Consider the following 27,904-nt stretch of genomic DNA (forward strand, 5'->3'; position numbering starts at 1 on the left):
CCTTTTTTATGTAACTGTTGTGATAAACCTGAGAAGGACCAAAGAGGAAATTGGGGGCAGCAGATAGGAGGGAATGGGTTATAAATAGGTCAAACTCCAGCGATGCTCCATGACAACCCATCTGCAGAGGCAGATGGATGAATTGGAAAAATAGAGCAAAATGACAACCCAATAACAAAACCCCACCAAAACAATGCAAGCTGAACAAACCTCCAGATGAAGGGATTTCGAATCACTTACACTTGCACATGATGCTGCACATTATTGGTTAATTATTGCATTTATCACATTTCTGCCTGCATATTTAGAGTTCTAATTGGACTGCATTGTGCTTGTCTGTTGCCAGCATAAATCAAAATCAAACACTGAGTAAGAATTCAACAACTAAGAATAAGAGATGCAAAGCAATAGTGTATCCTAGATATTTTATTTTTGCTGTTGCAGGCAAAATAAATCACATCGCAACAGCAGGCCTATATCTCTGCTTTCCAGCATCTCTGTCCTGCATTTTGGTGTGTTTGTGTACTTGTTAGCCTGTTGGGTACGAGACATGCAGGCAAGTACAGATTTGACTTGTTGTCTTTGAATGAAAATGCTACAGCCAGGGAGAATGCAGACTAAGCTACAGAACGAAAAACAGCTAACACCCCAAAAGCATATATTCAGACTGAGGCGACATACGCACGGGACATTTGATAAATAAACATACAGCAATAATTCATGATGCACAATGTACCAAGAGTTTCTGAGGACATATTATTGAGATCCAAATAATTCATTAAAGAGAATGAGGTCTTTTGTAAGGGATGCTTGTCCAGTTTGTTTTATGTAGTATTAGGCTATAAATGAGAGAACAACAACATGACCTGAATGACATTAAGCTCATTATGTCTAGACATCACAAAACACCATAGAACATCTTATTTTTCCTGCCTAACCCTGGGTGAGATTACTGCTGTATGAGGACCTAGAGGGAGGTCGGGGGGTGGGGGGGTGTCTGCCATCTTTTGTCAAAATGAGACTGACATCATGATGATATCTGATGTCTGAGTCATGTAAACAGGCTCAAGGATAACCCTGAAAGCCCTCTCTTTCACTCAGGCTCCCCTCCCCCCCTCTGTCTACGCCGGACCGCCTGCTGGGACACAGCAGGCCAGCCGGGTCATACTCAACACCAACCACAGCCTTTCTACAAACCAACTCACTCCCCATCCCCTCCCCCCAGTTTCCATCCCCCATCCGATCTCTAAATCTGCATTACAATGATGATTAGAGAGGAGGTGCAGGAGGCTGAGCGATTCAAGGAGCCAGTGGAAAGGAAAATAAACTGAAGCGGGCTTAGAGAGAGTGATGATTTCACAGACTGGCCAAAAAAAACAACCATAAGGTACATTTGCATATGCTTGCACGAGAGTAGACGCTATTTATTTGTCTGAATAAATAATAGAAATAAACTTTACAGAAAAAACAATATGTAACTACAGACTATCCAAAGTATAATGTTTTTTGTTATTATTTATGTTTTACAATAACTGCTGATAAGTTTCCTCTTTCTCTATTTGGACCCTCTTAGGATCAAGTCTTGTTTTGGACACAATATGGTGCCATCTACTAGAGAATGTTTCATACCACACGTGCATCCAGGGGAACTTTTCATATCTGATTTGTCAGTTGGCAATTTTCTGTATTCTGACCAGAAAACTCCTAATAGGAACATTTACCATTCGGAAGAAATTCAGTTTGACCTGAGGTCATAATTTACCATATTTTGTCCACTGGTCAGAACAGGATTAAAAAATAAATGGTGTAATGCAAAGTTTTTAGATAGCTAATAATTATATCCAGTTGAATTAAATTATACATGACATTTGTATGGAAGCCCGTTTCTGCCACTCTGAAAAAAAAAAAAAAAAAAAAAAATATATATATATATATATATATATATATATCTCATTATAATGAGATAGTAACTCAAAATAATGACATACTATCTCATTATGAGATTTTTTTTTTTTTTAACAGTGGCGGAAATGGGCTTCCATACATTTGAATACCTTTATGAACCTATAATTTAAGGAAATTGTTAGCAGCAAGCACAAATCAATGAGTGCATTGTGTTATAAGAGCTTGAGTACACAATGGTTTTTGTTTAAGTATTAAATAGCTGTAGGGAAGGGAGAAATAGGAATGCAGCTGCTAGTAACAGATTATCTGCTGGTACAAATTGTCAAAAGGACAAATTGCCATGGACAACAGGGGTTCAACTGACAAAATTCCACGAACATTGTTTGCCAAAATTAAATGATAAATTGAAAATTTTTATCAACTCATTTTGACAATTTAAAGTCCATTAATGAGACGTCGAAGAAAAAGCTGCAGTGATCAATGTTATTTCCACCTGTGTGGAGCATAAAGTAACGGAGCTTCTCCTCCCCCATCCATCCAGTGTTACTTTACCAGGTAGAAACTCCCAAAGCAGTAAACTAACAAGAGAAAAAGCATTGCACAAATCGATTAAAGGGATTTGCATATAAAAAAAAAACAACAACCTCGAATCAATTAATAAAGCAGCCCACCTCTAAAAACTGAACTCAGAAACTCTGGGTTCCTGGTCTTAATCAAGCGCTAAGTTTGGAATAAACTCAAGTCCAGTCAGTTTAAAACATTGGCATGAATAGTTCCTCTTTTTTCAATCTCTTGACATCCTACTTTGGTTTTATTTATAAGATGTTATTATTTGACACATCTGTTGTCAAGTGTGTGTATAAATGTTCGGTGTAGTGCTACATTGAGTGTGAGCGATAGAAACAGAGAGGGAGAGTAGACTATGGTAATGATGAGTGAGATGATGGCACACTGACACACTAACGCTGCAGTGCTGTTGCCAGTGGGGATGAGCTGGCCTACTACTGTGTACCTCTGTCTGAAACATACACACACATGCATGGCATATATCCCGTGCTGCTTCTTTGGCTTTACTCTTCCTACCTCCACACCTTAACCTGCTCACCTTTTCCTCATACGCGTATCGCCTCAAATCCCTTGCTGCCTTCATACCTGATCTGCATGTTATGACAACGGAGAGAAACAAAGTCACTGCTTGCACAAGCCCCGATGAAAAGATAGGCAAAGAGGTTTCCCAAAAGTTTTAAACCAGAATCAAATTTCTTCATTTCTTCGTATTTTTCTTCCAAAGCAGCAAGATGTGAAACAATTCTGCATGCTTTCTTGGAGTCTTCTGTGGTTTTTCTTTGAGCTTTGGTTCCGGGCCAGTGATTACTTGAACACAGCAGCATATTGCCTAGAAAAAAAAAGCTATAAATTTATGAAACAGTAAGAATTCAGCAAAGCTCCAACAATGCAAGAGAGATTCTTAATTCCTCAGTCGATCATTACCACATGAAACATTTTCATAGTAGTTCTTTGAGAAATCCCCTTATTGCTGCAAAAATGTTTCAACCTAGATGATTCATAGGTTAGAGCTCGTACATAAAAAATACCAAACAAGCAAAAAGGACATTACTCTGCCATATGGTCAGGCAAATGAGCAAGAAAAAAAAAAGAAAAATTTTTACAATTCCAGTGAAACTGCAAAATACGCATTTTCATTTCACATAAACAAGATGAGTCCTCTGTTTTCCTCCTAGTAACTGGCATCCCAATAAAACCATGGTCTCTCCGTAACCATCACCCTTATACAGGTTGAGAGATGAGGCAGTTGCTATGGTAACTGGCTCTGTAGCATGTCTGCATGCTCACAGAAATGTCTGGTGTTGGTGGGAGGGGGGACAGTTGTCGCGACATGTCTACCACCTGAGGAGGCACGACACCAGGAGCAAGTCTATGCATTTTGGACAATTGCTGTTGTTTTCCCTCCATTTTCTGAGCTCTCCTGTGATGTGAGTGGTTATTTTTTATCAGTGGGGTGAGTCTAAATATGCAGGCCAGCTTAAGTCACAGATGTGTGAGTTTGCATCCCTCATCATCTACCTCTGAGAGCTGCTGCCAGACCCCGACAGAAAGATACGTCTGCCCTCCCAGCCAAGATGTCTGCCGTGTGCAGCTTTGTGGTCGCCTGATGGTGAGGGCCTTTTTGCAGTCAATAAGGCAGTTGATTGAATTAATTAGCATTACAAAAGGCTTTCTTTTAAGTCCACACTCCCCACTTCATGGTAGTGAAGAGGGCTCTGCACCTGATTTTTTCTTGTAATTAGGTGCTTGACAATGCAAATGTTGTGCTTAGGCCTAACTAGATCAGATACATACAATCAAATTGACATCTTGAAGTGCAAATAAAGCTGCTTTCAAGTTTTGCTGACCCAAAATACAACAAACTGCAGAGAGTTATATTAAGGCTGTTTAAAATACTTGAAATGGACACCTATTGGTTTTTAAAATTATTTACCATTTTTGAGCAATAATTAATGTTTTAGTGTATATAGCTTATAGCCTAGGCTCAAGTAAAAAAAAGATAATTGGTGTAATGCAGCATGGAGAACTGTGGAATTATAGTTCTCATATTCTATATTCATATCCTCATACTGTGGAATAGGGACTAGAGCTAGGTCCAAATTTTAAAGAAAGGGTTTTCAACTATTGAGTAATCATCCTTTTCAGGATTCCTAGGAATTTTTAGGGTATTGGAGGGGATTTCTAGCTTTAGAAAGAACTGTGAAGACAATGTCTCATATCTTTACCTTCAGGGAATTCCAGAGGGTGTTTGTAGATGTGGAGAAAACCTATAGCCACACCTCTTAAAAGGTATAATATGAGGGGTGCTCCTGTAGGGTTGGGTGCCTGGGTCGGTTTTTAGGGCTATCTGGTTCTTCAATATCGAAAGCAAGAGCATTATTTGCATTTCCTGCATATAAACAAGTATCCTGTTTATAAGGCCAGAAAAGATGTCTAAGAATAGTTGTAGAAAGAAAGGTGGCTGGTTTAAGAACCCCAGGGTCTCCTCTTTGCTTTTTGGTTCACAGCAAAGCATGCTGTGGAGAAGTCTGGCTTCTCCAAGTCAGACTTTTGACTGGATCTCAACTGAAAAAAACAATAGATTTCTCCCTTTGGGCAGCATTTTGTACATAAATGACAGTAGGACGAAAAGGAAGAGGGGTGGATGTATAAGATCGTTGTCTGCAATAATGTCTTAAGCCCAAAATCCCAAAAGAAAACCTCTTGATTTAAGGTTTTCTAGACTCAGCCCACTCAGAGGATACAGCAGTTTGAGCAAAAAAAAATAAAATAGTATTAAGTAGTGTTATTGGTGTAACTTGTCGTGTAATACTGACATGCCTCAGGATTTTATAGGGGGGGGTTTCCACTAAGCTGTGAAACAAATGTACCACCTTTTGAGAGTGTCATTTAAAAGCACACAGGAAACATCTTGCACTTTTTTTAGTGATTATATGCATGATCTACTTCCAAACAGAGCAAATTTGGGAAATTACCATAATCATCACGCTGGTGCACTTTTGCAATCTGCTCAAGGTGACTGTCTGAACATTTGTCCTTGCTGTGTCAAAAGAAACCTTTTGACATTTCTGATTCCCTCATTCCACTTCTCTTTGCTCTTAACCCCCCTACTTCTCTTCTACTTGGGATGCTCATCAGTGGGCTCCTTGAGACTTGGACAATGGAGGCTTTTTACTGAGCGTTTGAGGGCTCATCCTGTGTAAGAGCATGAAAAATGGGCAACTGCACAAATGGGGGCATTGAGTTGCTCAGAGGGAAGGCGAAGGAAGAGTGTGAAGAGGAGAAGCAGCATCATGCTCAATATGAAAGAAATTAACAAGCAAGAGGACACAGGAAGTTCCACAGCAAGTATTTGAGTTATTTCTTAAGATATTCTGCACTTGAAATATCCATAATGTTTGTGCCAAAAATGTACGTAATAATGAAAAAAGCTCTTTAGATATACTTTTTTGTAAAAGTATATATACATTAGTCAAACCCTTTGAATTTACAAATAAATCTCACTGTAATTTTCTTGTGATTTAAAATGGTAAAATGGCACATAGTTGTGAAGTAATAAGAAAATTATGTATGGTGTTGCTAATTATTTACAACTTAAAAACTGAACTTTTTTGCATGTATTTGTATCTATCAGAAATGGTGTTATTAAATAAAGTTCACCTGTGTATAAATCATTCTCTGTACAAAGTTGTTCTGTGAAGGCCACAGAGGTTTGTTGCAAAAAAAAACACAATAAAGTCTGTCCTTCTACAGCAAAAACACCCACACAGCATGATGCTGCCACCCCCATGCTATGCAGTTGGGAAGGTGTTGTCAGCTATGCAAAGTATGTCTTTTCACAGAACATAACTTGTTCTCTTTTTGGAAATATTTCCTTTACAAGTAGATTTGAAGACAGGAGATCCCCTTCATGAAATATTTTATGTCTTCAATGCTATAAATGTACAACGTTGTATTCTTTTAATACACTGGCTTTATTAACACAGGCCTCAAACAGTCATTGAGGTTTGTTGTGCACTGTTTACCTGTCAACCATGACAACACACTTTGCGAATGATGCAAGATGTTTCTCGGTCAAAGGAAAGTTACTGTGGCCATGTTAAATGCTTCAAATTGTAAAGGTAAGTCTTTTTCGTTTGCACAAGATGGACATCGCACTTGTGTGGTGCACTGATATGGTTTTACAGTAAAATATTTTTTCTTAGATTGTTTTCCTATAATCACATTTTTACCTTGATATCGCTTGACCAACTTTCAGGTATGTTGTTGGATTGTAATAATTGCTCTGAATTAAAAACATTGCCCTAGTCCTCCAAAGTTCTATTATCATGATATTGTAATAAACTTATATGTGCTTTTATCTTTAGCTGCATTTATTACTGCAATAAGTCCTCCTAAAAAATCAATGAGACAGTTGCAGCTGATCCCAAACCCTGCTGCTCACGTTCTCACCAAAACCAGGATGATAGTTGGTGAGTTCCAAATTTTAGATAGTTCTAAAATCCTTACAGTGGGTCCCAATAGCTCAGAGTATATGATAGCATCTCTGCAAGTGTCTGAATAGCACAGACTTGTGAACTTAACTCTGATCAGCCTGGGTTGAATCATTTGAAACTCACCTTAGCATACAGACATCCCCAGAGTCAACCCAGGAGTCCTCATCTGAGACCTGCAAAGAATGTCAAACCAAGCTTGAGACGGTGAGAATGGGGCTTCCAAAATGCTTGGTGTGATTCGTTTTACTGACTCAGTTCAGGGGGAATGTATATAGTGATAGTGGTGGGGGAGTCAAATTTAAAGCCCTCGGGGTACATTCAACCGCTGAATGGGCTGGAGACTGTTCTCTGCGTGGCTTTGCATGCCTCACATACCATGGCTGTGACATGCTGATGTGCGCATGTGGTGGGGAGATGTGTATGCTGTCAGGGACGAAGGGACAAGAGATGGAGGGAGATGGATGTACCAAAAATATGACTCAGAAGAAAGGGGAAATGAGTAGGTCTTGCAAGACAATGCAACATTCCCGCAGGGTTTTATTTGTGGGAAAACAATTGGTTCTTGTTGGATAAAGAGCAAAGTGGAGAATGACAAGCTCTTTAAGCTTGAAGCATGGTGTGACAAGGAAGACTACATCAAAATGTGGGCTCCCCAAAAAACAGGCAAACACAATCTACTGTTCTGGTATTTGCCTGGCTGAGAAGATGTTGTTACTGTCTGACAGTCTGTCTCCCCGTCTGTGTCGGTGACAAACGGAGTTTCTCTGCCATCTCCAAGTGCTTGATGTTATGTAACCAGTTTACTGTCAGAAAGCTGATCCTGTCACTTAAAATCTGGTGAAGGCCGTTAAAATGTTTCTTTCTCATAGAATATGAGTATCCTTTTACTACAGCGTAAAGAAAATTAATGTAGTGTTAGCTATTAGTAAAAGGTTAATCTATGTTTGCAATGAAATTAAAAAAGGCATTATAATACATTATTGATTACACAGTAATATACCTAAATCACTTTGTGTTTATTAATTTGCGTTAGTATGACTTTAAGCTCATGCAAAACATCTGTATATTATTTCTCAGAAAATAAAAAAAATAATAAAAATAAAAATAATACAGATATGACTATTAAAAAAAAACATTTATTTGACCTGTTTGTCTGCCAACTGAAAAGTCTCTCTGCACTGCATAATAACCATAACATGGTAGCAATATTACATATTGGTCTTGTATAATATTAATATTTTCAGATAAATTGATTGTGAGTTTCATTCGATGTAAAACATAATCATCTAAATTTACTGAATGAACGGTGTGAAATAAATCAACTTTTGAATAGAATATTGTTTCTTTAATTGGTATTCTATATGCGTAGAGAACTTTTCCAATGAAACTGTTAGAAATAGATACTAAGCAGGAATAAGTGTATTTTATTTAAAGTAGGAAGGAAAAGCAAGGATTCCTAATAAAATGGTAGAATTTAGATTTGTGTTATCTACTCTCAGTTTCTCAATGGGTCTACTGATTTTATTTAAATTCTTTTAAACGTCTTTGGCACCAAACATTTATAAGTTTCCGAATGTCTTCAGCAGTCCAAAACAAAGTCTTGCAGGTCCTCTGGTGGAGCAGCTGTTATCAGGCCCGTCCTCTCGCTGCAGATTGGACAACGCTCGGCTGCCACGCCCGGAGGAGGAGACTCCGGTCGATTTTTGAGGCGCGGTTGAAGTACACACAGGCTGCCTGCCTGCCATCCTTTAATTTGAGCTCAGCCGCCGTGGGCTTCGCACTCAAACACACAGAGAGGGGGGTCTTCTAATTCTGCATCTTCTGAGGGGGGAAAAAAAGGAGATCCGATAGGATTTTTTTACACCACCCCGGGGCCTGACCTTTTTTTTTAATCCATCCCGGAGTTGGATTTTCTTTTATCTCTAAAAGCCTCCTCGGGTTTTTTTCTTTTTCGAGTTTTCTTTTTCATTTTTGTTGCGAAGGAAAAAGACAATGGGAGCCCAGTTGTCCAAGGGTGGAGTGGAGGTGGAGGGGAAGGCCTCCGCCGACCCTGCTGCTGCCAAAGCCAACGGCCAGGTGAGTGAAAGAGGCCCAGATGGAGGCGCATCAGCGGGGAGCCACATGGCAACCCAACGCCCACTGGCAGCATGGGTGCCACCGTGGGGCTCAGAGCCACTCCTGCGCCCGGTTTCCCCTTCAGACTAAACCCCCACTTAGAATTCTGTTTGGGGAAACAAATGATACCGAATTTCAAAATAATGGCAACAGATAAACTGTCGAGTTAGTCTCGCGCGTTCCCGCTTAGCGCGCACCCAGCTCAAGTCTTTGTTAATTCTGTCTGCGGGTGTGTGTGTGTGTGTGTGTGTGGGGAGGGGGGCTTTATACCAGGGAACTGACTTTAAACGTCTCCGATTCTTGTCGAAATTGGCGTTTGCTGCGTGTTCTCTCTCATGACTCGGTGGTTTTGGGTGAGACTGCGGCTTTTAGTGTCGAACAAAGGATGCGAGGCGCAGCGGTGCAAATGATGCAAATGCGCTCTGCTGGAGGCGCATTTTGCGGACTTGCAAACAAAGCGCGAAGAGGCGCCAGATCAAACCCCCTTTCCCCCAAAGCCGCATACTTTCAAGCTTGTCTCAAACCCGTAGTTTATATAGCTTTATTTGAAAACTTTATCGAAAGCAACTGTTCAGTCATGATTAAAATGACAAGATTCAGCACCAGATTAGATTCTACATTTTAAAATCATTTCCCGGTTGTGCTATGCGGTGGCCCACTCTCTCTTTATATATATTTAAATATATTGTTTAATAGAAGGTTTTATCTGCTGCAACTATCTGGGATAAGAGCTCACCGTGTCGATTCAGTTTTTGGATGAGAGCAGCAACCAGCTTTGGTGGGAATTCCTTTGTTCCCAAACTTGCGCTCCATGGTGACGTTTTCATGACGCACTGCTGCCCCCCTGTGTCCGTTCAGTGTCTTGCATGCAACAGCAAAGCCCTCTATCACCGACGTGACAGGCTCTCTCTCTATTTGCAGCGCAACGTTTAGCGCTGCATATTTTTATGTGCTGGTCAAGAAATATTCTCAGCCATTCATCTCTTTTAAACTTAATAATTTTATGACTCATGCAGTTTGGTTTTGGTCCCTCTGCAGGAGAACGGCCACGTGAAGACCAACGGCGATGTTTCTGCCAAACCCGATGGTGAAGTGGCCACTGCCGATGGAAATGGAACTGCCGAACCAGCCAAGGAGGGTGAGGCCGGCGCAGGGGACGCCATTGAGGCCGCTCCAGCCACCGAGGGCGAGGCTTCCAAGGCGGAGGGCGAGGCCAGCAAGGATGCCAAGAAGAAGAAGAAGTTCTCTCTGAAGAATTCCTTCAAGTTCAAGGGCATCTCACTGAAGAAGAGCAAGAAGGGCAGCGAGGAGGGCAAGGAGGAGGCCACCTCTCCCACAACCGAGGACAAGCCAGAGGAGAACGGCCACACGGCCAAGGAGACCAAAGAGGAGACGCCGGCTGAAGAGGCCAAAGAGGGCGAGGCCGCCGCTGCCCCTGCAGCTGAGGGCGAGGCAACCAAGGCTGCAGAAGAGGCCCCACCAACAGATGCTGCCCCTGCCGAGGAGGCAGCTGCCCCCGCTGAGGGCACAACACCTGCAGCCTCTGAGGGTGAGGCCAAAGCAGAGTGACTGCACCAGAACTGATTTTCCAAGATTAAAGTATATAAATATATATATGAGAGACTTGTGCCACGTTCTCAAAGTTATAAACAAAACTACAAAAGAAGACGACAAAGGATATATCACGTTTGCTGATTCAACCACCAGTTCACTGCCTTTTATTAGTTCTTCGACAGACGGAATCTCACCGGGCCCTCTCATGATGAACGCGTCAGCTTGCGTCTCTCCACCCTCCCCCTCATGGTACACACAGGGACTGGCGAGTGGCAAAGTTAACGGCTTGGACGCAGAGCGAATTAGGAATACTGACTTATTTTTCCCAATTCATGGAAAAAGCATCTTTTTTTTTTAACAGCGTGGCTACCCTATAACATCAATTTCTTTCTTTTGGGATCTAAAAAAAAAATTTCCACTGTTTGCAGAGCTGGAGCAGACCATCTCTCTCACTCTAAAAGACTGTTATATGGACACATAAATCTTTCAAATGATCTGATTAATTTTTAGATTTTACATTCCTATGCTTTACCCCCTCCCTCTGAATTCCAAGTATTTTGTCATGTATAGAAAAGTGATAATCCAGGAGGGGAGATTGGAAATGAGCTATGTCTTTGTTCGTGCTTTTTTTTTTTTTTCTGGCTAAAACCACGTTCAAGCTTCTCGAGCATTGCAGTGTTCACATTTCAGAGTTTATAATTCGTGGGGGAGGGGGGGTGGGTTGGGTTGTGTACAAATGTGAGCTTTTTATCTGCAAACTGTCTCTGTAAATATGTTTTGGCCAACATTCTTGGTTCTTTTTATTTTGCTATTGTTTGAAGATGTTAATGGTTTTATTGTAACTTTTAATAAGGGTAAAAATAAATGTTCAATCCCCTCTCTCTGACTTCTGCCTTGTGATTTAACACTCTAAACACACATACACTGGCTAGGATGGTCGCTAAAATTTTTCCAGGATAGAAAGACATATTCTGGAGTATGTTGCACAATACATTCTGAAAATGAATCTTGTGAGTGAATATCAGCACAGAGAAGTGCTAATTCAACAAAATTTGTACTCCTAAGATGATATATTTAAAGTGTAGGCAAGACTGCTGACTTGACACTTTTCTAACACCCTGAAAGAAGAGGGTAAGCCACAAAAAGACATTGTTAGAGGCTCGTTCAGAGTGTGGTCTATAAAAGCATATTGATGGAAAGTTATATGGAAGGAAAATGAGGTAGAAAATAATCTAAAGGGATAACAGCAGCCTTTCAAGCAATCCTTTGAGAGGATTGTGAGGCAAAGCCCATTCATAAGTTTGAGTGGTGGGTTCAAAAGGCGTGGACCAGAAGTCTTCAAGAGCGCCATCACACAGACCTGTACTCTCAGATTGGGTGTGTGAAGCTATTTCTGAACCAGAGAGAATAACAAATGTTTTACTGGAGCCAAGGAGAAAATTGGGAGGGCAGTGTTTCTCTGTGGCCCACTGTCCCAGTTTTCAGATGAATGTAATTTTCCATTACTTATGCAAAACAGAGTCCCAGAGTATGGAGATAAAGTGGAGATGTACACAATTCAAGTTGCTTGAGGTTGTGAAGTTTCCTTGTGGAAACTTCACAACACATAATGTGAGGAACCATGTTTCATGGTTGAGGAACCATGCCATCTGCTTGTTTTCCTCTTGTGGTTTATGAGGACCTTACAGTACCACATCCTTGTCTCTCTGAACCATGTGTCTTGGAGCCTACAAAATATCAACACTTGGTTTAATGACCACGGTACTAGTGGGCCAGAAAAGTCACCTGACCTTGTAAACCACAGATAATCTATGGAACATTTTGAAGAGGAAAATGAGACACAATATCCAGCAATGCACATGAAGGCTGCTGACAAAGAAACGGGGGGTTCCTCAATGCATCAGTCAGAGGTGGACCAACTCTTTCCCAAGCTGCATTAACACAGTAATACAGTGTAAAAGGAGGCCTATTCAAGTATTGAGAGCATAAAAATTGACATGCTATTTGAAAGCTTGAAATGTTTGTTCAAATATAATTTTTAAAAATTAATCTTACACAATTTCTAAATTTTCCAAAACAGAATTTTGTTATGTATGAGCACTTTTATAAAAAATTACAATAAAGAAAGGCTTGAAACACGTACTAATTCCTGTGGATGAAGCCATTCAGCTCTAATGTGAATAGCTTCGAGAATAGAGCTGGACTGGATTGATTAGTTTTGCTTTTTAAACTGACTAACTGAAATAAATTAACAAGTCATGCGTAAACATCCCTGAAGCTCGTCAAAGAGTCAGTCTTTGGCTCCACCTGGTGGGGTAAACAAGAACTGCACCGTAACGTTCACTTTGTTTTTGCAATTTCTCCCGAATGGCACAGAGCTGTGTAAAACACCTCACGTGTTTAATCAAGACATTATATGCACAACCAAATATTAGTGATGCAACTCTGTTGCAGTTTGGAAAAATTCGGACACGTTACAGATGTGATTTTGTCAGACGAGGTGGCCGAGTGGTTAAGGCGATGGACTGCTAATTCATTGTGCTCTGCACGCGTGGGTTCGAATCCCATCCTCGTCGAAACGTTTTCTACATTCTTTGAATAACGTTATGCGTTTCTTATCGAACTCCTAACATGTGATCATGGTAAACATTAATAAACCATTTACTACTCTGGGAAATACCTTGGTTCAGAGTTATCTTCCTCAGTCATACCAACCTTAAAAAATATTAGATAGCATAGAACAAATTAGTTCCAGAAATATAAGATAGAACCATAAATTATTAGACAGTTTATCAGGAAAAAAAACAAAATTGATTTCGGGGCCAGTTACAATTTAAATACCTGTACAAAATAGTTTAAGGAAACAAAATGTCGATCTATATGTATGAACTTTAGGCACATTCACCTTTAACCCTACAAAAAAAAAAGCAAACATCGAAATAGTAAGCAAACTGCAAAATCTATTCTCCCCACCATTAATTCCAAGGCAGTATTGTTATTATCATTGTGTTTTGTCTCTGTGGAACAGAACTATAATCAAATTTGATATAATGAAATTAGCACATTTGTAGCAAGCACCTATTACAAGCTAAATACGTTTTAAAAATAAACAATGGAATCAGCAGTTTCTGAGTCATTGTGATGTATGGAGCTACCGTTCTAAAGACTCGGTGATAACAAAGCAGTATGTCCAGAATTCCACTCTTCCTAAGCTGAGTGAGTGGAAGCAAAAACAAAGTCAGAGCAAACAAATAATTTTTTTTTTCAGAGTTAAAAATGAATGAACAAGTCCAGACTACAGAAAAGCCACGCAGCTTGAGTGACCAACTCCGCCTGGAGGGGAAATTAACTGACGCCATAATCATAGCTGAGGGAGTGGAGTTTCCAGTTCACAAGATCATCCTCTGTAACTGCACCCCATATTTTTGGTGAGTTGGTCAAACTGGATTACTTTCTGTGTTTTTATAAACAGGTAAAGATACTATATTTTGTTTTTAGTTGAGGATTTAAGGTGATAATCGGTAGTCATAATGAGTAAACTGAAAGGTATTGTTGAATCATGTGTGAAAGGCGAACCAAAGAGAACAAAAGGGCAGTTTTACAAGTATGAATGAGTGAATGAATTAATATACTTTCTTAATCCCAGAGGGAAAGTCACATAATTTAATTGTAAAACATTGTAAGAAAGACATAAATATTAGAAACATGCAACATAAATATTTAGAAACTCTAGTATTTAGAAACATAAATATTAGAGTTTTGCGACTATCTCCTGTTTAGCATAAATGTTTTTCATAACATCACTAAAAGCAATCACCATAATGCTAATTTCCTTTGGATGTTAGTTCATCAACTCGTTTTGACTTCAAATACTTTAGTCACATCCACATTAACTAGTAACCATTGACTAAAACACAACATTAAAACCACAAACCTAATTTTTAATAGTGGTAAATGAAAGCGGGACTAATTTAACAGCACATGAAGCATTTCATCCGAGTAAGGCTGATGAGGCCTCACTTGACTGAACATATTTCTGTGATGCTTGATTTGAACAATTTGATATTAGTGGCAGGATGCTGGCATTGGAGAAAGAAGAAGACATTTGTAGGAATGGAGAGAGACAAGAGGTTTGGTACACAGCATTTTCAAGAAGTCATGTACAGTCCTGTGTTGTACAGAGCCTATAAAAAGTATTCACAGCCTTGCTTCTGTCCCAGGACAGCCTCACTGTTAGCCAACGACCAATTGATTGTCGTTAGCTACCAATTGATGCTTAGCTACCGTCAGTTGGTAGTTAGCTACCAATTGATGGTAGTTAACTACCAATTGATGGTCATTAGCTACCAACAATTGGTAGCTAATGACCAATTAACATTGTTAGCTACCAACTGATGGTTGCTAACAACCAATTGATGTCATTAGCTACCAACTGATGATAGCTAACTACCAATTGATGGTAGCTAATGACTTCAATTGGTTGTTAGCTACCATCAGTTGGTAGCTACCATCAGTTGGTAGCTAACAACGTCAATTGGTCATTAGCTATATTGATGTGAGCTAACAACCATCAATTGTGAGTTTGAGTGAATGGGTGAATGATTGAAGTATGGAGTACTTCTGGACTTCTTAAAGTGTTATACAAGTACTGAACATTTGGTGTTTAATCCTCCAGATCGCTTTTTTTTAATCTTCTACCATTAAGAGCTTCCCAGGGTTTGCTGTAGAGAAGCATCCCCACAACATAATTCTGCCACTGCCATGTTTCACAGTGGAGGTGATGTATGGTTTTGGGTGTCCTCCAAACATAGTGTCTTGTTTGAATGCTAAAAAGCTCCTTTTTGGTCCTGTCAGAACAAAAGACTTTTTTCCACTTGACCATTGAGTCTCCTATATGCCTTTTGGTAAATTTTATGATATGAGCCTTGATATGAGTTTTCTTCAACAGTGGCTTTTTCATTCAACAGTTATAAGCAGAGTCTCTCCCATCTCAGCTGATAAACTCCTTCAATGTTGTCAGATGTGTCTTGGTGGCCTTTCTCACTAGTTTCCTTCTTGCACGGTCACTCATTTTTTGGGAGGATGGCAATATGGACGTACCATATTGCTTCCATTTCTTTTTGATGGAACTAAACTGACTTATATTTTTCAATAACCTTTTCTGTAATTTGCTTGGAGTTTACTTTGGTCTTCATGCTTTAATGGAAGTAATGGTTATTGATTAATTATTGAACTAATGTCCAGAAATGAGTGTCTTTATGCTACAATCACCTGCGACACAGTCACAGCACTCAGGTGTTCTCCATTCCATTCACTGTGAGACAACTAGCAGCAAATGGCTGGACCTTTTTTGAATTAGGTCAGTCATTTTAAACTGAGTTAATATTTATACAATAACATATTTTATGTTACTTTTGTACTTGTCATTATTTTGTAGAAATAATTTTTCACTTTGACAATGGGGCGGGATTGTAATTGTTGCAAAATTACAAAAAGGGAGTTAATATTTTTTAAAGCGACTGTACTTATATCAGCATTTCATATGCATATTCATTTATGTTCCAATAAGTTTCTTTTTCTACTAGTAGTACATTTGAGAGTTTTTGTACAGATAAAAAATAAACGGTGATGCATTTCAGTTAGACAGCCAGTCTAGCCACTGAGCCATGCGACACCCACCTATACAATATTTTTAATTGACAAGATATTTACATGAGTATATTTGTCAATGCAGCTCTTTGTGAAAAGTGAAAAAGGTCAAGGATGATCATGGAATTATATATTTTACATATCTTAATGTATATATCTATAATATAGCCATTCAGAAACTGAATGGCTATATTAAGCTTACCCATTTTCAGATCGATTCCCTGTCATAAACTTGGTTTATCAAACCTTTTACTCCATATCTTTTTAAACAAGTGGTCTTACAGAGCTACATTGTTCCCAAAGTTTAAAGTTTCTTTCTTTATTTTTAATGTCTCTTCAGACATACCTAACATGTTTCGACGTTCTACTTCCGTCTTCAACAAAAGCTGTGACACCTGCTCTGACTAAGACAGAAGTAAAACGTCAAAACATGCCAGGTATGTCTGAAGAGACATAAAAACTATTTTGCTTCTGTCTAAAAGCAAAATAAATGTTAAGACTTTGTCATATATAAACACAATTAGTTTCATTGATAGATTGTTACCATATTGTACTTAAGAGAAAATAATTACAATCAGCTCAATAGCTCTATTTTATGTTTTAGAAATTTTCACTGCAGACTTTACAGTAAGTCAGAAGTAGGTAAACTCTAATCAGTTTTAACCTTTTTACAGAAGTTATGGAGTGGAACATATGTATAATATTAAATAAAACATGGTTGTGTCTTAATGAAACTCTATGATGTGCTTCCTCCTCAGTGCTCTCTTCACACGATGGTCCAGCGCAGAACAAAAGGTGTTTCACATACCAGGAATATCATCTGCAATGATGCGGCTCATCCTCGACTATGCATACACAAACTCTCTCACTGTCACTGAGGCTAACGTGCAAGAGCTTCTTCAAGCAGCAGATCAGCTGAATGTGCATGAGGTAGTGCATGTCTGCTGCCTGTTCCTCAAGCGTCTCATGAGGCCAGACAACTGCATCGGCATCTGGAGGTACGCAACAATCTGTGTGCACACTGAGCTGCGTTGGAATGCCTTTGAATACATCCTGCAACACTTTGAGGAGATTGTTTTGTGTGATGAGTTCCTGCAGCTCTCTGCAAACGAGCTAGCTGAGATCATAGAAAAAGATAACCTGAATGTGACAAAGGAAAATAAGGTGTATGAGGCCCTTTTGAAGTGGACTTCTCATGATCTTCCAGAGCGAGAGTCATACTTCCAACTTCTCATGACTAAGGTGTAGTCATTAGATTGAGTTTAAATACTCACATGTTTATTATTTCGTTATTTCTTTGCCAATGTTATTCAGGCTGTGCTATGAAAGCAGAGCAAAAAAAATTAATTAGGAAGTTTGCTGAGTTTACTGGAGTACATTTAACAGTATATTGCTAAAACACTTTTTACAGAAATTGACTATAGCAAGTTTTAGTAAATAATTTTAACTCAAAGTGTGTACATTACCTCCCCCAAGGTGGGAAGACAAAGTTTGAATGAAGTTCTTCAAGATATACAGCTTGTTTTGATACTGCAAAATAAAAAATAATGTCAACAGAAAAAAAAAACACCCTAAAGACAGTAAATATAATAATTTAATTAAATCAAACATTATTTGAAGATAATAATCTTCAGATATTTAAAAAAGCAACAACAATTAACTTGTATAATGATCAAAAACTTTTATGACATTGATTTTGCAGGAAACTTGTTGAAAAAAGGTACCGTGTATTATTTTCATTATATATCTAAAGCAGTAAAAAAGTAAATTTTAGTAAAAAAATACATTTTTCGTTGGATTCCCATGATAGTTGTCATTTGTACATGTTTCAATTGAAACTTTAAAAACTAACCTCTTAACTATTAGTATTATTTTCTTCATACTGCTTTTGTTGTAAATCTATGATATTTGATAGTAACACATTAAGAATTTAAAATGATACATTTTCTATATTTAAACATACAGTATACATTAAGAATACAAATAAATCAAAAGCAGACAACATAAAACAAATGCAATGGTAACAAATTTCTTTAAAAGCATCACCAAGCAGTAGTCCTACACATGGGCAGTTTATTTTTATCAATCAATCAATCAAATTTTATTTGTATAGCACATTTCAGCAGCAAGGCATTTCAAAGTGCTTTACATCATATCAAACACAAAAACACAATGCAACATAGAATCAACAATCAAAACACGACATTAAGTCAGGTTCCATCAATAAATTTGTAATTGATTACGTTTCAAATACAATCCTAAACAGGTGGGGTTTTAGTCGAATTTGCATCCATAAAAGGTTTACCTGTTACACTCCTACTTACTGTGTTATATGGAACAAAATACCTGTTGCTATTTTTATTCCCACTCACGCTCACAATCACACAGTTTAAAACGATGTAGACAGCATTTTAATGGGCTTCTGGCTTCTTTACTTCGTAAGTACAGCATAAATGTGTGACAAAAGTCAAATTAGCAAGCAACTTGATGGCACTTTGTGAAGCATGCTTCCCTTAGACAAGAACTACCGGTACTCTTTGCATTCAAGTGTGCCCTATTTAACATAGTGGATTCACAGAACTAGAAGTCCATTTGAAAGACAGAATCAAACAGTTTTTCACGTGCAACTGCAGAAACTACTACCATTGACATAGACATTTTTAGTTTGCTTTAAGTCATAAAAACGACAAAAATAGTTCAATTAGAATAATACATTTTGTTATAAGGATGCCATTTAACTATGCCTAAAATTTATACATTTATATAAATGTAAATTTAAATATATGTATACATTTCCTTTTGAGGATTTTTTGTAAAGGATCTGTAGTTTTTCACACACTGTGAAAAACAAAACACAGTGCTGAAAAACCTTTGGTGAACATGTTGCAACCATTTATGAGATTCAGAAAAATGCAGAGAAATACATTTTCTCCTGTCATCTCTGTCTAGATCCGACTGGCCCTGTTCAATATAGAATATTTCAAAGACAAGCTGCTGCCAAATGTGCTGGTGAAAAAACATTGTGTGGGCCTCCTGTCTGAAGCAATGGGAACCATGAGTCAACTTATATTATTTAGAACCCATTTGACCAGCAACTTCGGTCGCCCTCGTCGGCCTAATACTATCCTACTAGCCATCGGTGGGTGGAGTGGTGGAGATCCAACCAATGCCATTGAGGCATATGATGTTCGTTATGACCGCTGGACCAATGTTGGCAACAACCTTGAGCGGCCTTGTGCCTATCATGGTGCCGCCTTCCTCAATGGCTACGTCTATTGCATCGGAGGTTTCAACAGGGTGGAGCATTTCAACAGCGTTCGCAAGTTTGACCCCATTGCATACACCTGGCATGAGGTGGCTCCCATGCACCACAGGCGCTGCTACGTGAGTGTGACTGTGCTGAATGGGTGTATTTACGCCATGGGAGGTTATAATGGACACGGGCGACTGAACACAGCAGAGTTCTATAAGCCGGAGACAAACCAGTGGAACTTGATTGCTCCCATGCACGAGCAAAGGAGTGATGCAAGCTGCACCACTCTTCACAATAAGGTGGGTCAACTGAGTTTTGTGCTATTTTGAAACTACTGTGGTAATTAAAGGCTTAAAAACATAAATGGAACCAAACTGCCAAGAAAATTTCAGAATACAAATTGAATTGTTCAACTGGTTAATATAACCTAACAAAATTGAAAAAAAATTGAAAAATTGAAAAAAAAAAAATCAAACAAACAAACAAAAAAAACAACAAAAACAAAAAACCTTTTTGGCCAGTACAAAAAATGCCATATTTGGCAGAAAATGTACACAGCGCCTCTCCCTAAGCAAGAATATCCAAATGGTAAAATATAGTGGTCGCAGCATTATTCTGTGGGGATGCTTTCCTTCAGCAGATTACAGAAAATATGATCAATAGAAAATATGATGAATAGAGCTGAATATTTTACATACTTGTACTTTGGCAAAGGCACTATAAAGGGGGCACTGCTTTTATGCTTGTGTTGAAAGCTGCGACAACGTTTCACGTACCTCCTAGAAGAGTTCCTTTCAAAAGATGATTTGATTGTTCTGCTGACACTGAAGCCCTTGTAGCTGGTTTGCAAAGAGGTGTAAGAGCTGAAGGAAACTCCTGGCAATCATGTCATTGCTGTATGACCAAGTATCCTTATGCCCAAAAAGTTACAATCAATTACTATCCTGTCATTTAAAAAAAAAAAAAAAAGTAAAAAGCAAAAGCCCAACTCGTGACTTTAAAAAAAAAAAAAGAAGAAATTTCACTACATACTTTCATGATGTCTGTGATATAAACAGTTAGATCCTTTAAGACTATTTTATTTATTTTTTTAGATTTATATTTGTGGGGGATTCAATGGAACAGAGTGCCTGCAGACAGCTGAATTTTACACCCCAGAGACCAACCAGTGGACACTGATTGCCCCCATGAACAGCCGGCGCAGTGGAATAGGAGTCATTGCTTATGCAGGTCATGTTTTTGCAGTAAGTACAGGAAACAGTGCTGAAGCACAGATAGATGTTGAAACCTCACTTACAATGTGTGAGGGCTTCCATCATTGCTTGTTTCTAATCTGATCAGATGCAGGGAGGGTAAGTAAGTAAGTAAAACTTTACTTATACAGTGCTTTTTAAGATAAAAATCAACAAGCAGAATAAAAGAATACACAAAGTAACTTTAAAAAAAAGCAGATTTAAAAAAAAAAGTTTTTAGCTGGCCTGAAAGTCAGAGAAGTGAGGTCCAGAGTCTTGGAGCCACTGAAACTATCTCCTTTAGTTTTGAGCAGGGATCAATAATGAACGGGTCTCAATCACAGGACCTCAAGACTTTGATGGGGGTAAAGCGATATAAATGTTCTGGGATGTAGATCGCTGTCTGTGTGTGCACTGCTTGTCGAGTCAAAACCAACATGCAGAATTGCACTCAATAATGAAGTTAGCTTTTCTCCAAGCAATCAAAGTAATATGACAAATCAGATATTTGCCTTCATCATAACTAGTACTTTAATTAACTAGTGGTGTTGTGGTAACATTTGGTATTTACCACATGCATGAGATGTTGTCTTCTAGATCTAATGTTTGGGAGAAATATTATGTCATTAAGTTCACAATTAAAAATTTCAAAACATTACAAGAGTATGTCAGGAAGTATCTGAAGTGAACAACAGGAGATAAATTAATTTTGTAGTGTTGCTTTATCATGTCATGCTGTGTGCAAAAACTGAAGGGGTAAAATTTGACGTTCCGTTTTAGATTCTTCGAGTCTATGTTAATTAAATTGTACTTTTATATGCAAAAACCTTTAAATCTATTGGACAAAAGGTAATTATAAAATTATGTTAATATAATAAACAATGTTATCAATATTCTGCAGCTGTGACTGAAATCTGAAATAAAAGAAAATAACTAAAATCTTTCTTGCCTATGTTGTGCATTGCTTGGACCTTTTTTAGGTGTTTGTTTTTCTGACATTAGTTGTGTCCTTTGCAAATAAAACACCATGGCACCCCTGTAAAAAGTTTTACAAAGCTATCGTATAATGCTGATATACACTCGTCATAAAAATTTTAAGGATCAGCAGGAAAAAACCCTGGTATGATCCAGCGTGGTAAATAGAACCTCAGAATTTAAATGAAAGAAACAGGGGCAAAAGACAAACTAATATATAGATTTAGGGAGTTTGAAAAATAGAGAATGAGAATAAATGGGTTAAAAAGAAGTCAGCGGTGAGTAGACCCAATTTTCTTGTTTATCACTGTAAAAGCTTTTTTAAGGAACTAATGTCTGTTTATGTAAACCCAGACCTTAAAATGTTTTTAGTGGGATTTGGATCAGGAGAACAGGTAGGATGGCTTAAAACGAGGGTATTCTCCTGGAAGAAGTAACTTTTCTGATGGATGTGGTAACGTGCCTTGCTGCCCTGTTAAAATGGTGAACACAGAAAACACTGGGACCCTCAGTCAAGAGGGACGATTACTGTATTACCTGTATGGTCTGTATTATCCGTGGTGTGACGACCATGCACAAACTGAAGCTCCCTAAAAGGACAAAAGTCCCAGATCATAATTCATCCTCTCTCTCACTGAGCCACCTCCTGTGGGATTACTGTACCATGCCAGTAATCTTGGAAACATCTCAATTTTTCAGACAAATGTTTTTCTTGACAAAGAATTAAACTCTGTCCAATCTCCCAATGTTATTTCATTCTTTTTTCATTGCTAAATGATTATTAATCCTTTTAAAGATATGCCCTTGAATTTATCAACAAAATCCAGACCTAAGCCAATGACCATGGCAAAGCAATTACTTGGGTTGAGTTGCTCATCTTAATATCAAAACCTACTAAATTTAGAATTTCAGATTGTGTGTATTTTTGGTCTTAGTTGTTGCTTTTTTTATACTGCTGTTCCTTGTGTATCCTGGTATTTAATGAGGTACTAACTTGCTTGAAGACCTGAACCGGCACACTTTCCTTCTCTCTAACAGGTTGGTGGCTTTGATGGCAACAGGCGTCTGCGCACTGCTGAGGCCTACAACCCTGAGACTAATCTCTGGATGAACGTGGGATCCATGATTACCACCCGCAGCAACTTTGGCATTGAAGTGATTGAAGATAGGCTCTTTGTTGTTGGGGGCTTCAATGGCTATACCACTTGCTACAACGTTGAGTGTTACAACAACCTAACAGATGTGTGGACTGAGGCCTGCGACATGGAAATCTTCCGTAGCGCCCTTAGCTGCTGCGTGATAACCGGACTCCCAAACATGGCTGATTACATGGTCTCTCGTGATGCTCTGCTGGAGGATGAGGAGGAGGAGGGAGAAGAGGAGGAAGAAGAGGAAGAGGAGGAAGAGATGGAAGCTGGACATTGATTCATCATTTCCAGTGCCATTAACTACGACAAGCACAAATACATTACTCAATTAATAAACCACTCAGAGCATTAAACTACAGTTGTGTAGTATTGATTTCTTTTTACATGAATATTTGTATAAGTGTGTTTGTTTCAAAGGTCTTTAAAACAGGCCATTTTTGTCTCTGTGTTGTTGTTAATTCATAACTGAGAAAGTATACCTTGTTTTTATTTTGTATACCATGTGGTTGTACTTGTAACATCTGAATCAGACTAAGTTCATAAATGCAATTGAGGTCAGAGGCTTACATATACTGATGATATGAATGCTCTTAGTTGGTGGGACTTTTATTTTAAACCCTGACACACTGATTTCATATGCAGCTTTATGTTCCGCCCCTTAAACATACGCTTCTACACTTAGAAGTGACGTTTTGAGTGAAATTAATATTAAATTGACCAAATGTCTGAATTTCTAATTTTAATTATGTAGTGAATATGGAAATAGTACATGTTCACATCTGAAGATAAATTCAGTTATATTGCTCCTTGTCAGAGTTATGTAATACTGACTTTTCAGATATAATTGAACGTAGCATTTGTTCATTCTGTGATTGGATCGATCAAAGACAACTGGGCGGGACATCTCACTGTGATTGGTTTAATCCGTGACAACAAGACGTACTGCGTCAGTTGATTCAAGTAGTGCATTATATTGGATATAAATCACTCAATATTTAGGATTAAAAATTATGGTTCTTATGTTAAACTAGTTTGGATTCCTGCCCACATTGGTGTGGTAGGAAATGACTTGGCTGATAGTTTTGCTAAGAGTGCTGCAAAAAAGAATATTGTTGATTAAAATAAGTGAAAATGAGGTAAAGAATATTATTAAAATGTATATCAAGAAGAAATGTCAAAAACAGTAGGATAGAGGAGGCAATGCTAGGTTTTATTATAGTATCCAAAAAAGTTGGAGAATTAAGGAAATGTAATAGAATTAAAAAAGAAAAAGATGTTATATCTAGAATAAGATTTGGACATACAGGATTAGTCTTAAAATAATTAATAAGTATAGTAAAGGTTGTTGTAACTATTGTGGAAAATCAGAAACAGTCCAACAATTTTTTTTTAGAATGTAATAAATATGTTCAGGAAAGAGAGGTGTTACTTAGAAATTTAAGTAGGGATAAAAATAAATTAGATATTAGGGAATTATTTCAGAGATCATCTGGGGATGTAGTTTTTAGCAGTTTTTTTTTTTGTTTTCTAAGAAGAACGGGCATTATGGGGAGATTATAATAGGTAAACGTCTGATTCATACTCCAATCTGGAAGGTGGCGGTAATGCACCTATAAGCTGTTTGCCAACCGCCATAAAAATAAAAAAAAGAAGAAAAAGCAGACGCAGTACTGCGTCAGTCACATGAGTTTTAGTCCTAAATGCACATTTGTCAGATATCAAGGATCTATCGCAGATCTCCTTCGTTTAGTATGGGTTTAGAAGCCTGGTACATGAACTGCTCGGACGAGGACCAGAGGAAGCCCCATAGACTGAACCCGAATCAGTCCGTCTCCCTGGACGAATTGAGGAAGCTCGGAGTTTTCTACTGGAAAGTAAATACACGCATTCCTCAGCTGCTGCTCGACACCAGTAGACAGAAGTGCATCCCTCATAATCATGCAGCCACTTTATCTCTCACAGCGTCTTAATTACACAAATCAAACCGTTCTGAGCAGCTCTGCGTTTGCTTACTGTGTCCCTGCAGCTGAACGCCGATACCTATGAAACAGATCCAGAGCTGGAAAAGATCCGCAAAGAGCAAGGATACTCCTACATGGACATTATTACAATTGAAAGGGACAGACTACCCAACTATGAGGAAAAGGTAACTCTTTTACTTCCACTTGTCTAAAGATATTTTGGAAGTTGTGCAATTTCTTGAGTACAACTTTTGAGTACTCCATCAGGATGGGCAATTAGGAGATGTAATGACATTTAGCAGGATTTGTTGTAATAAGGACAAAGATATCGATAAGACATTGTAGTCGAAGCCCTGCAAGCAGAAGAAATCAACAACTTTTCAATCATACTTAACTACACCAGTAAACTGCAGTTAATTGTATTTTTTAATGTCATATTTATTTATGCTCTCTCTTAATGCATGAGTTATGACCATATTCCAGATTTATTTTTCAAAGTTTAATTCATCTTTACAGATACAAAAAATTTAAATGTTCTTTTTGAACATGAGTGGACAACATAAGTTGTTGAAATAAGTATGTTATAAACATTTAATATTAAAATCCTTAAAAGCCTAACCGGAGATTGGGGTTTAAATCATATTTGGCTCAAAACCTCTATGCATTACACCTATCTGTATATTTTATAGATTTGAAGTAGTATTTACTGTATTTGCTTCTTTTAAATGAAAAACAAAATAAAGGAATAAATATACATTATATTCAGAAAAAAAATCAGAATATTAAATTGACCACATATTTAATTTCTTTCTAACATTATTAATTAATGGGAGAATAAGTGATCCAGCATTCTTAGCTTAATATTTCTTCAGGCTTGTCAATCAATCCATCAATCCATAATCTCGACTCTTTTAATAATCCCAAACCCGCTGCTGAAAGTGGCACTTCAACAATGAAAAATTCTGAAAAGACCCGCATCAGTATCTTCATGGAACCAAGCGAACAAACAAAAAAAGAAATCAATAGAAGCTGTGAAGAAATTTGACAGTACTACTAAGGAACACAAAGACAAACTCACATATTGAAACAGGTTATTTTAAAGCTTGCAGGTTTTTATATGTGCTTTAGTAATGAGTTTGGATGTGTTGGGTCTATTTTCGTTCCCAGCCTGCAAGGAATCAACCAGAGACACAAGTTACTCTTTTGCCGAAGAGGGGAGAGAAGCCAGACACGGAGAACCGCAGTCAAACAACTGTCTGGCATCAACTCCACCGGCTCTCACCTCTCAGCTGCTTTTTATTATCACGTCAAGGAAAAGAGGGTTGGCTTGCTTCACATAGTCACCCAGATAGTTTCATCAGAGAACTCTGCCACAGGATGTCCTGGGACACTATTACAATACACAAAGCTGACTCGTCTAAGACAGGCAGTTTGATAACACCAGAAGAGTGAGTGAGCATTTCTAATCTCCAAACAAACATTGATAAAACAAGAAGAGCGTGTAGGGTTTCTAATCTTCAAGCAAACATCCAAAGAACAGCTAATAATGTGCCATAAAAGAAAAGGGATCAAAGAAGAAACACAAAAGAATAATAATATGAAAACATACAAACTCATAATTTTAATAAACTTAGATCATTTTTCCAACAGGATGGGTGGCAAACCCTCTGGCAATACATACTGCAATTCTTACTGATATAGACATATGTAGGCAGCATCATTAGTAGCACTACTATTGTCTCAAATACTAATTCTACTACTATACCTTATGCTTCAGCTGAAGATGTTCTATGAGGAGCATTTACATTTGGATGATGAGATCCGCTACATCCTGGACGGGCAGGCCTACTTTGATGTCCGGGACAAGGAGGACCGATGGATCCGAATCGCCATGAAAAAGGGAGACTTGATCACCCTGCCGGCAGGCATCTACCACCGCTTCACCCTGGATGAGACGGTACATCGCAGATTTAACACACCTGATAACTCAATAATTTAGTAATATACAAAGCGGGCAAAAGCATTAAATGAGTCAGAAATTTACTGAAAGAACTAAAGATTAGAGTTTATAGAAGAGGCCTACAAAACCTTCAGGGTTTGAAGAATGGACCAAAACGACACCTGAAGGAGGCGTCTTGAAGCCGTAGCCAACAGAGGCATTTGTCCAAAGTTCTAAGTACATGTTTGCTAGCGTGTTTTTGACGATTTCCCTTAATCATTACACAGAACCTAATTAATATGTGTGAACTGGATAAGTTGTTGATGACATGCAGTTTTGTTTATGTAGACAATAAACTGGGACGTCAGTCAGGCTTTTCTGAGAATGTTTTTTTTCTGCAGAACTTCACCAAAGCCATGCGGCTGTTTGTCGGGGAGCCGGTGTGGAAGGCCTACAACCGGCCGGCAGATGACTTCGACATCCGGCAGAAATATGTGGCCTCGCTGCAGGGATCCTTAAAGGCTGCAGATTCCCTCCCAACTAATACACTAAAACCACCTCCTTCAGTTTGACCTCAGCAGGTTCATAAGAAGACTGATGAGGAAAGACGTACACTGATAATTTGTGATGAATGAGATCTTCAAGTGGAAGGCATCAGATTACTCATTTGTGCTGTACTGTTTAAAAGATTGCATAGTGCTTTTTAAGGGGTTACTTATTAGTTTCTTTAGATACTTATGCTTTTTATTTTACCTGGGTTTGAGGTGAAGAAGTTTGAAGTAATTTCACTAAAAGGTGACTTCTTTGCCAGCAACAAAAGATGAGTGCCTTCATTTGTAATAAATAAAGCATGAGTCTAATTTCTAATTCCAAGCTCAGAAAATAAACAAAATGGCGTTCATGTCAAATCAATGTACATTTTTATTACACTAGAAATAAATCTGCTGCTAATGTCTTTTATTCTATTTTTATTAATTCCAGCATGTTACTGTGACACAATAGATTTATTCAGGATAAAACAGCTCTTTTTATACATAAATATGATAAACATAAAGACAACAGCAGAAGAAAAAGCAAAACAAATCGATAAGGTAATTCAGACAACACTTC

At 38.2% G+C, this 27,904-nt stretch overlaps 3 protein-coding genes and 1 non-coding gene across 5 annotated transcripts; all 4 read left to right on the forward strand.

Annotated features, from left to right (window-relative positions):
• Positions 1-8,700: 8,700 nt before the first annotated feature.
• LOC102222432 (MARCKS-related protein-like) lies at positions 8,701-11,523 on the forward strand. The gene is made up of 2 exons (XM_005799127.2): positions 8,701-9,044; positions 10,122-11,523. Exons 1-2 carry the CDS (start codon positions 8,961-8,963, stop codon positions 10,650-10,652), a joined length of 615 nt encoding a protein of 204 aa, XP_005799184.1. The 5' UTR covers positions 8,701-8,960; the 3' UTR covers positions 10,653-11,523.
• Positions 11,524-13,131: 1,608 nt separating this feature from the next.
• Positions 13,132-13,213, forward strand: trnas-gcu. The gene has a single exon. It is a non-coding gene; the product is annotated as a tRNA-Ser (tRNA).
• Positions 13,214-13,913: 700 nt separating this feature from the next.
• LOC102235552 (kelch-like protein 10) lies at positions 13,914-23,171 on the forward strand. Its single transcript, XM_014468811.1, has 5 exons — positions 13,914-14,065; positions 17,045-17,528; positions 19,236-19,838; positions 20,634-20,783; positions 22,785-23,171. The coding sequence occupies exons 1-5, from the start codon at positions 13,914-13,916 to the stop codon at positions 23,169-23,171; spliced, it is 1,776 nt and encodes a 591-aa protein (XP_014324297.1).
• Positions 23,172-24,542: 1,371 nt separating this feature from the next.
• On the forward strand, positions 24,543-27,749 carry adi1 (acireductone dioxygenase 1). Of its 2 annotated transcripts, none has more exons than XM_014468801.2 (4): positions 24,543-24,768; positions 24,921-25,040; positions 26,633-26,812; positions 27,196-27,749. In XM_014468801.2, exons 1-4 carry the CDS (start codon positions 24,595-24,597, stop codon positions 27,364-27,366), a joined length of 645 nt encoding a protein of 214 aa, XP_014324287.2. In that variant the 5' UTR covers positions 24,543-24,594; the 3' UTR covers positions 27,367-27,749. The 2 variants fall into 2 exon arrangements, with proteins under 2 accessions (XP_014324287.2, XP_023208441.1); XM_023352673.1 differs by lacking the exon at positions 27,196-27,749 and adding an exon at positions 26,023-26,303 and having other exon boundaries at positions 26,633-26,723.
• Positions 27,750-27,904: the final 155 nt, after the last annotated feature.

The sequence above is a fragment of the Xiphophorus maculatus genome, chromosome 19 (assembly GCF_002775205.1).
Source record: "Xiphophorus maculatus strain JP 163 A chromosome 19, X_maculatus-5.0-male, whole genome shotgun sequence".
Classification (NCBI taxonomy): domain Eukaryota; kingdom Metazoa; phylum Chordata; class Actinopteri; order Cyprinodontiformes; family Poeciliidae; genus Xiphophorus; species Xiphophorus maculatus.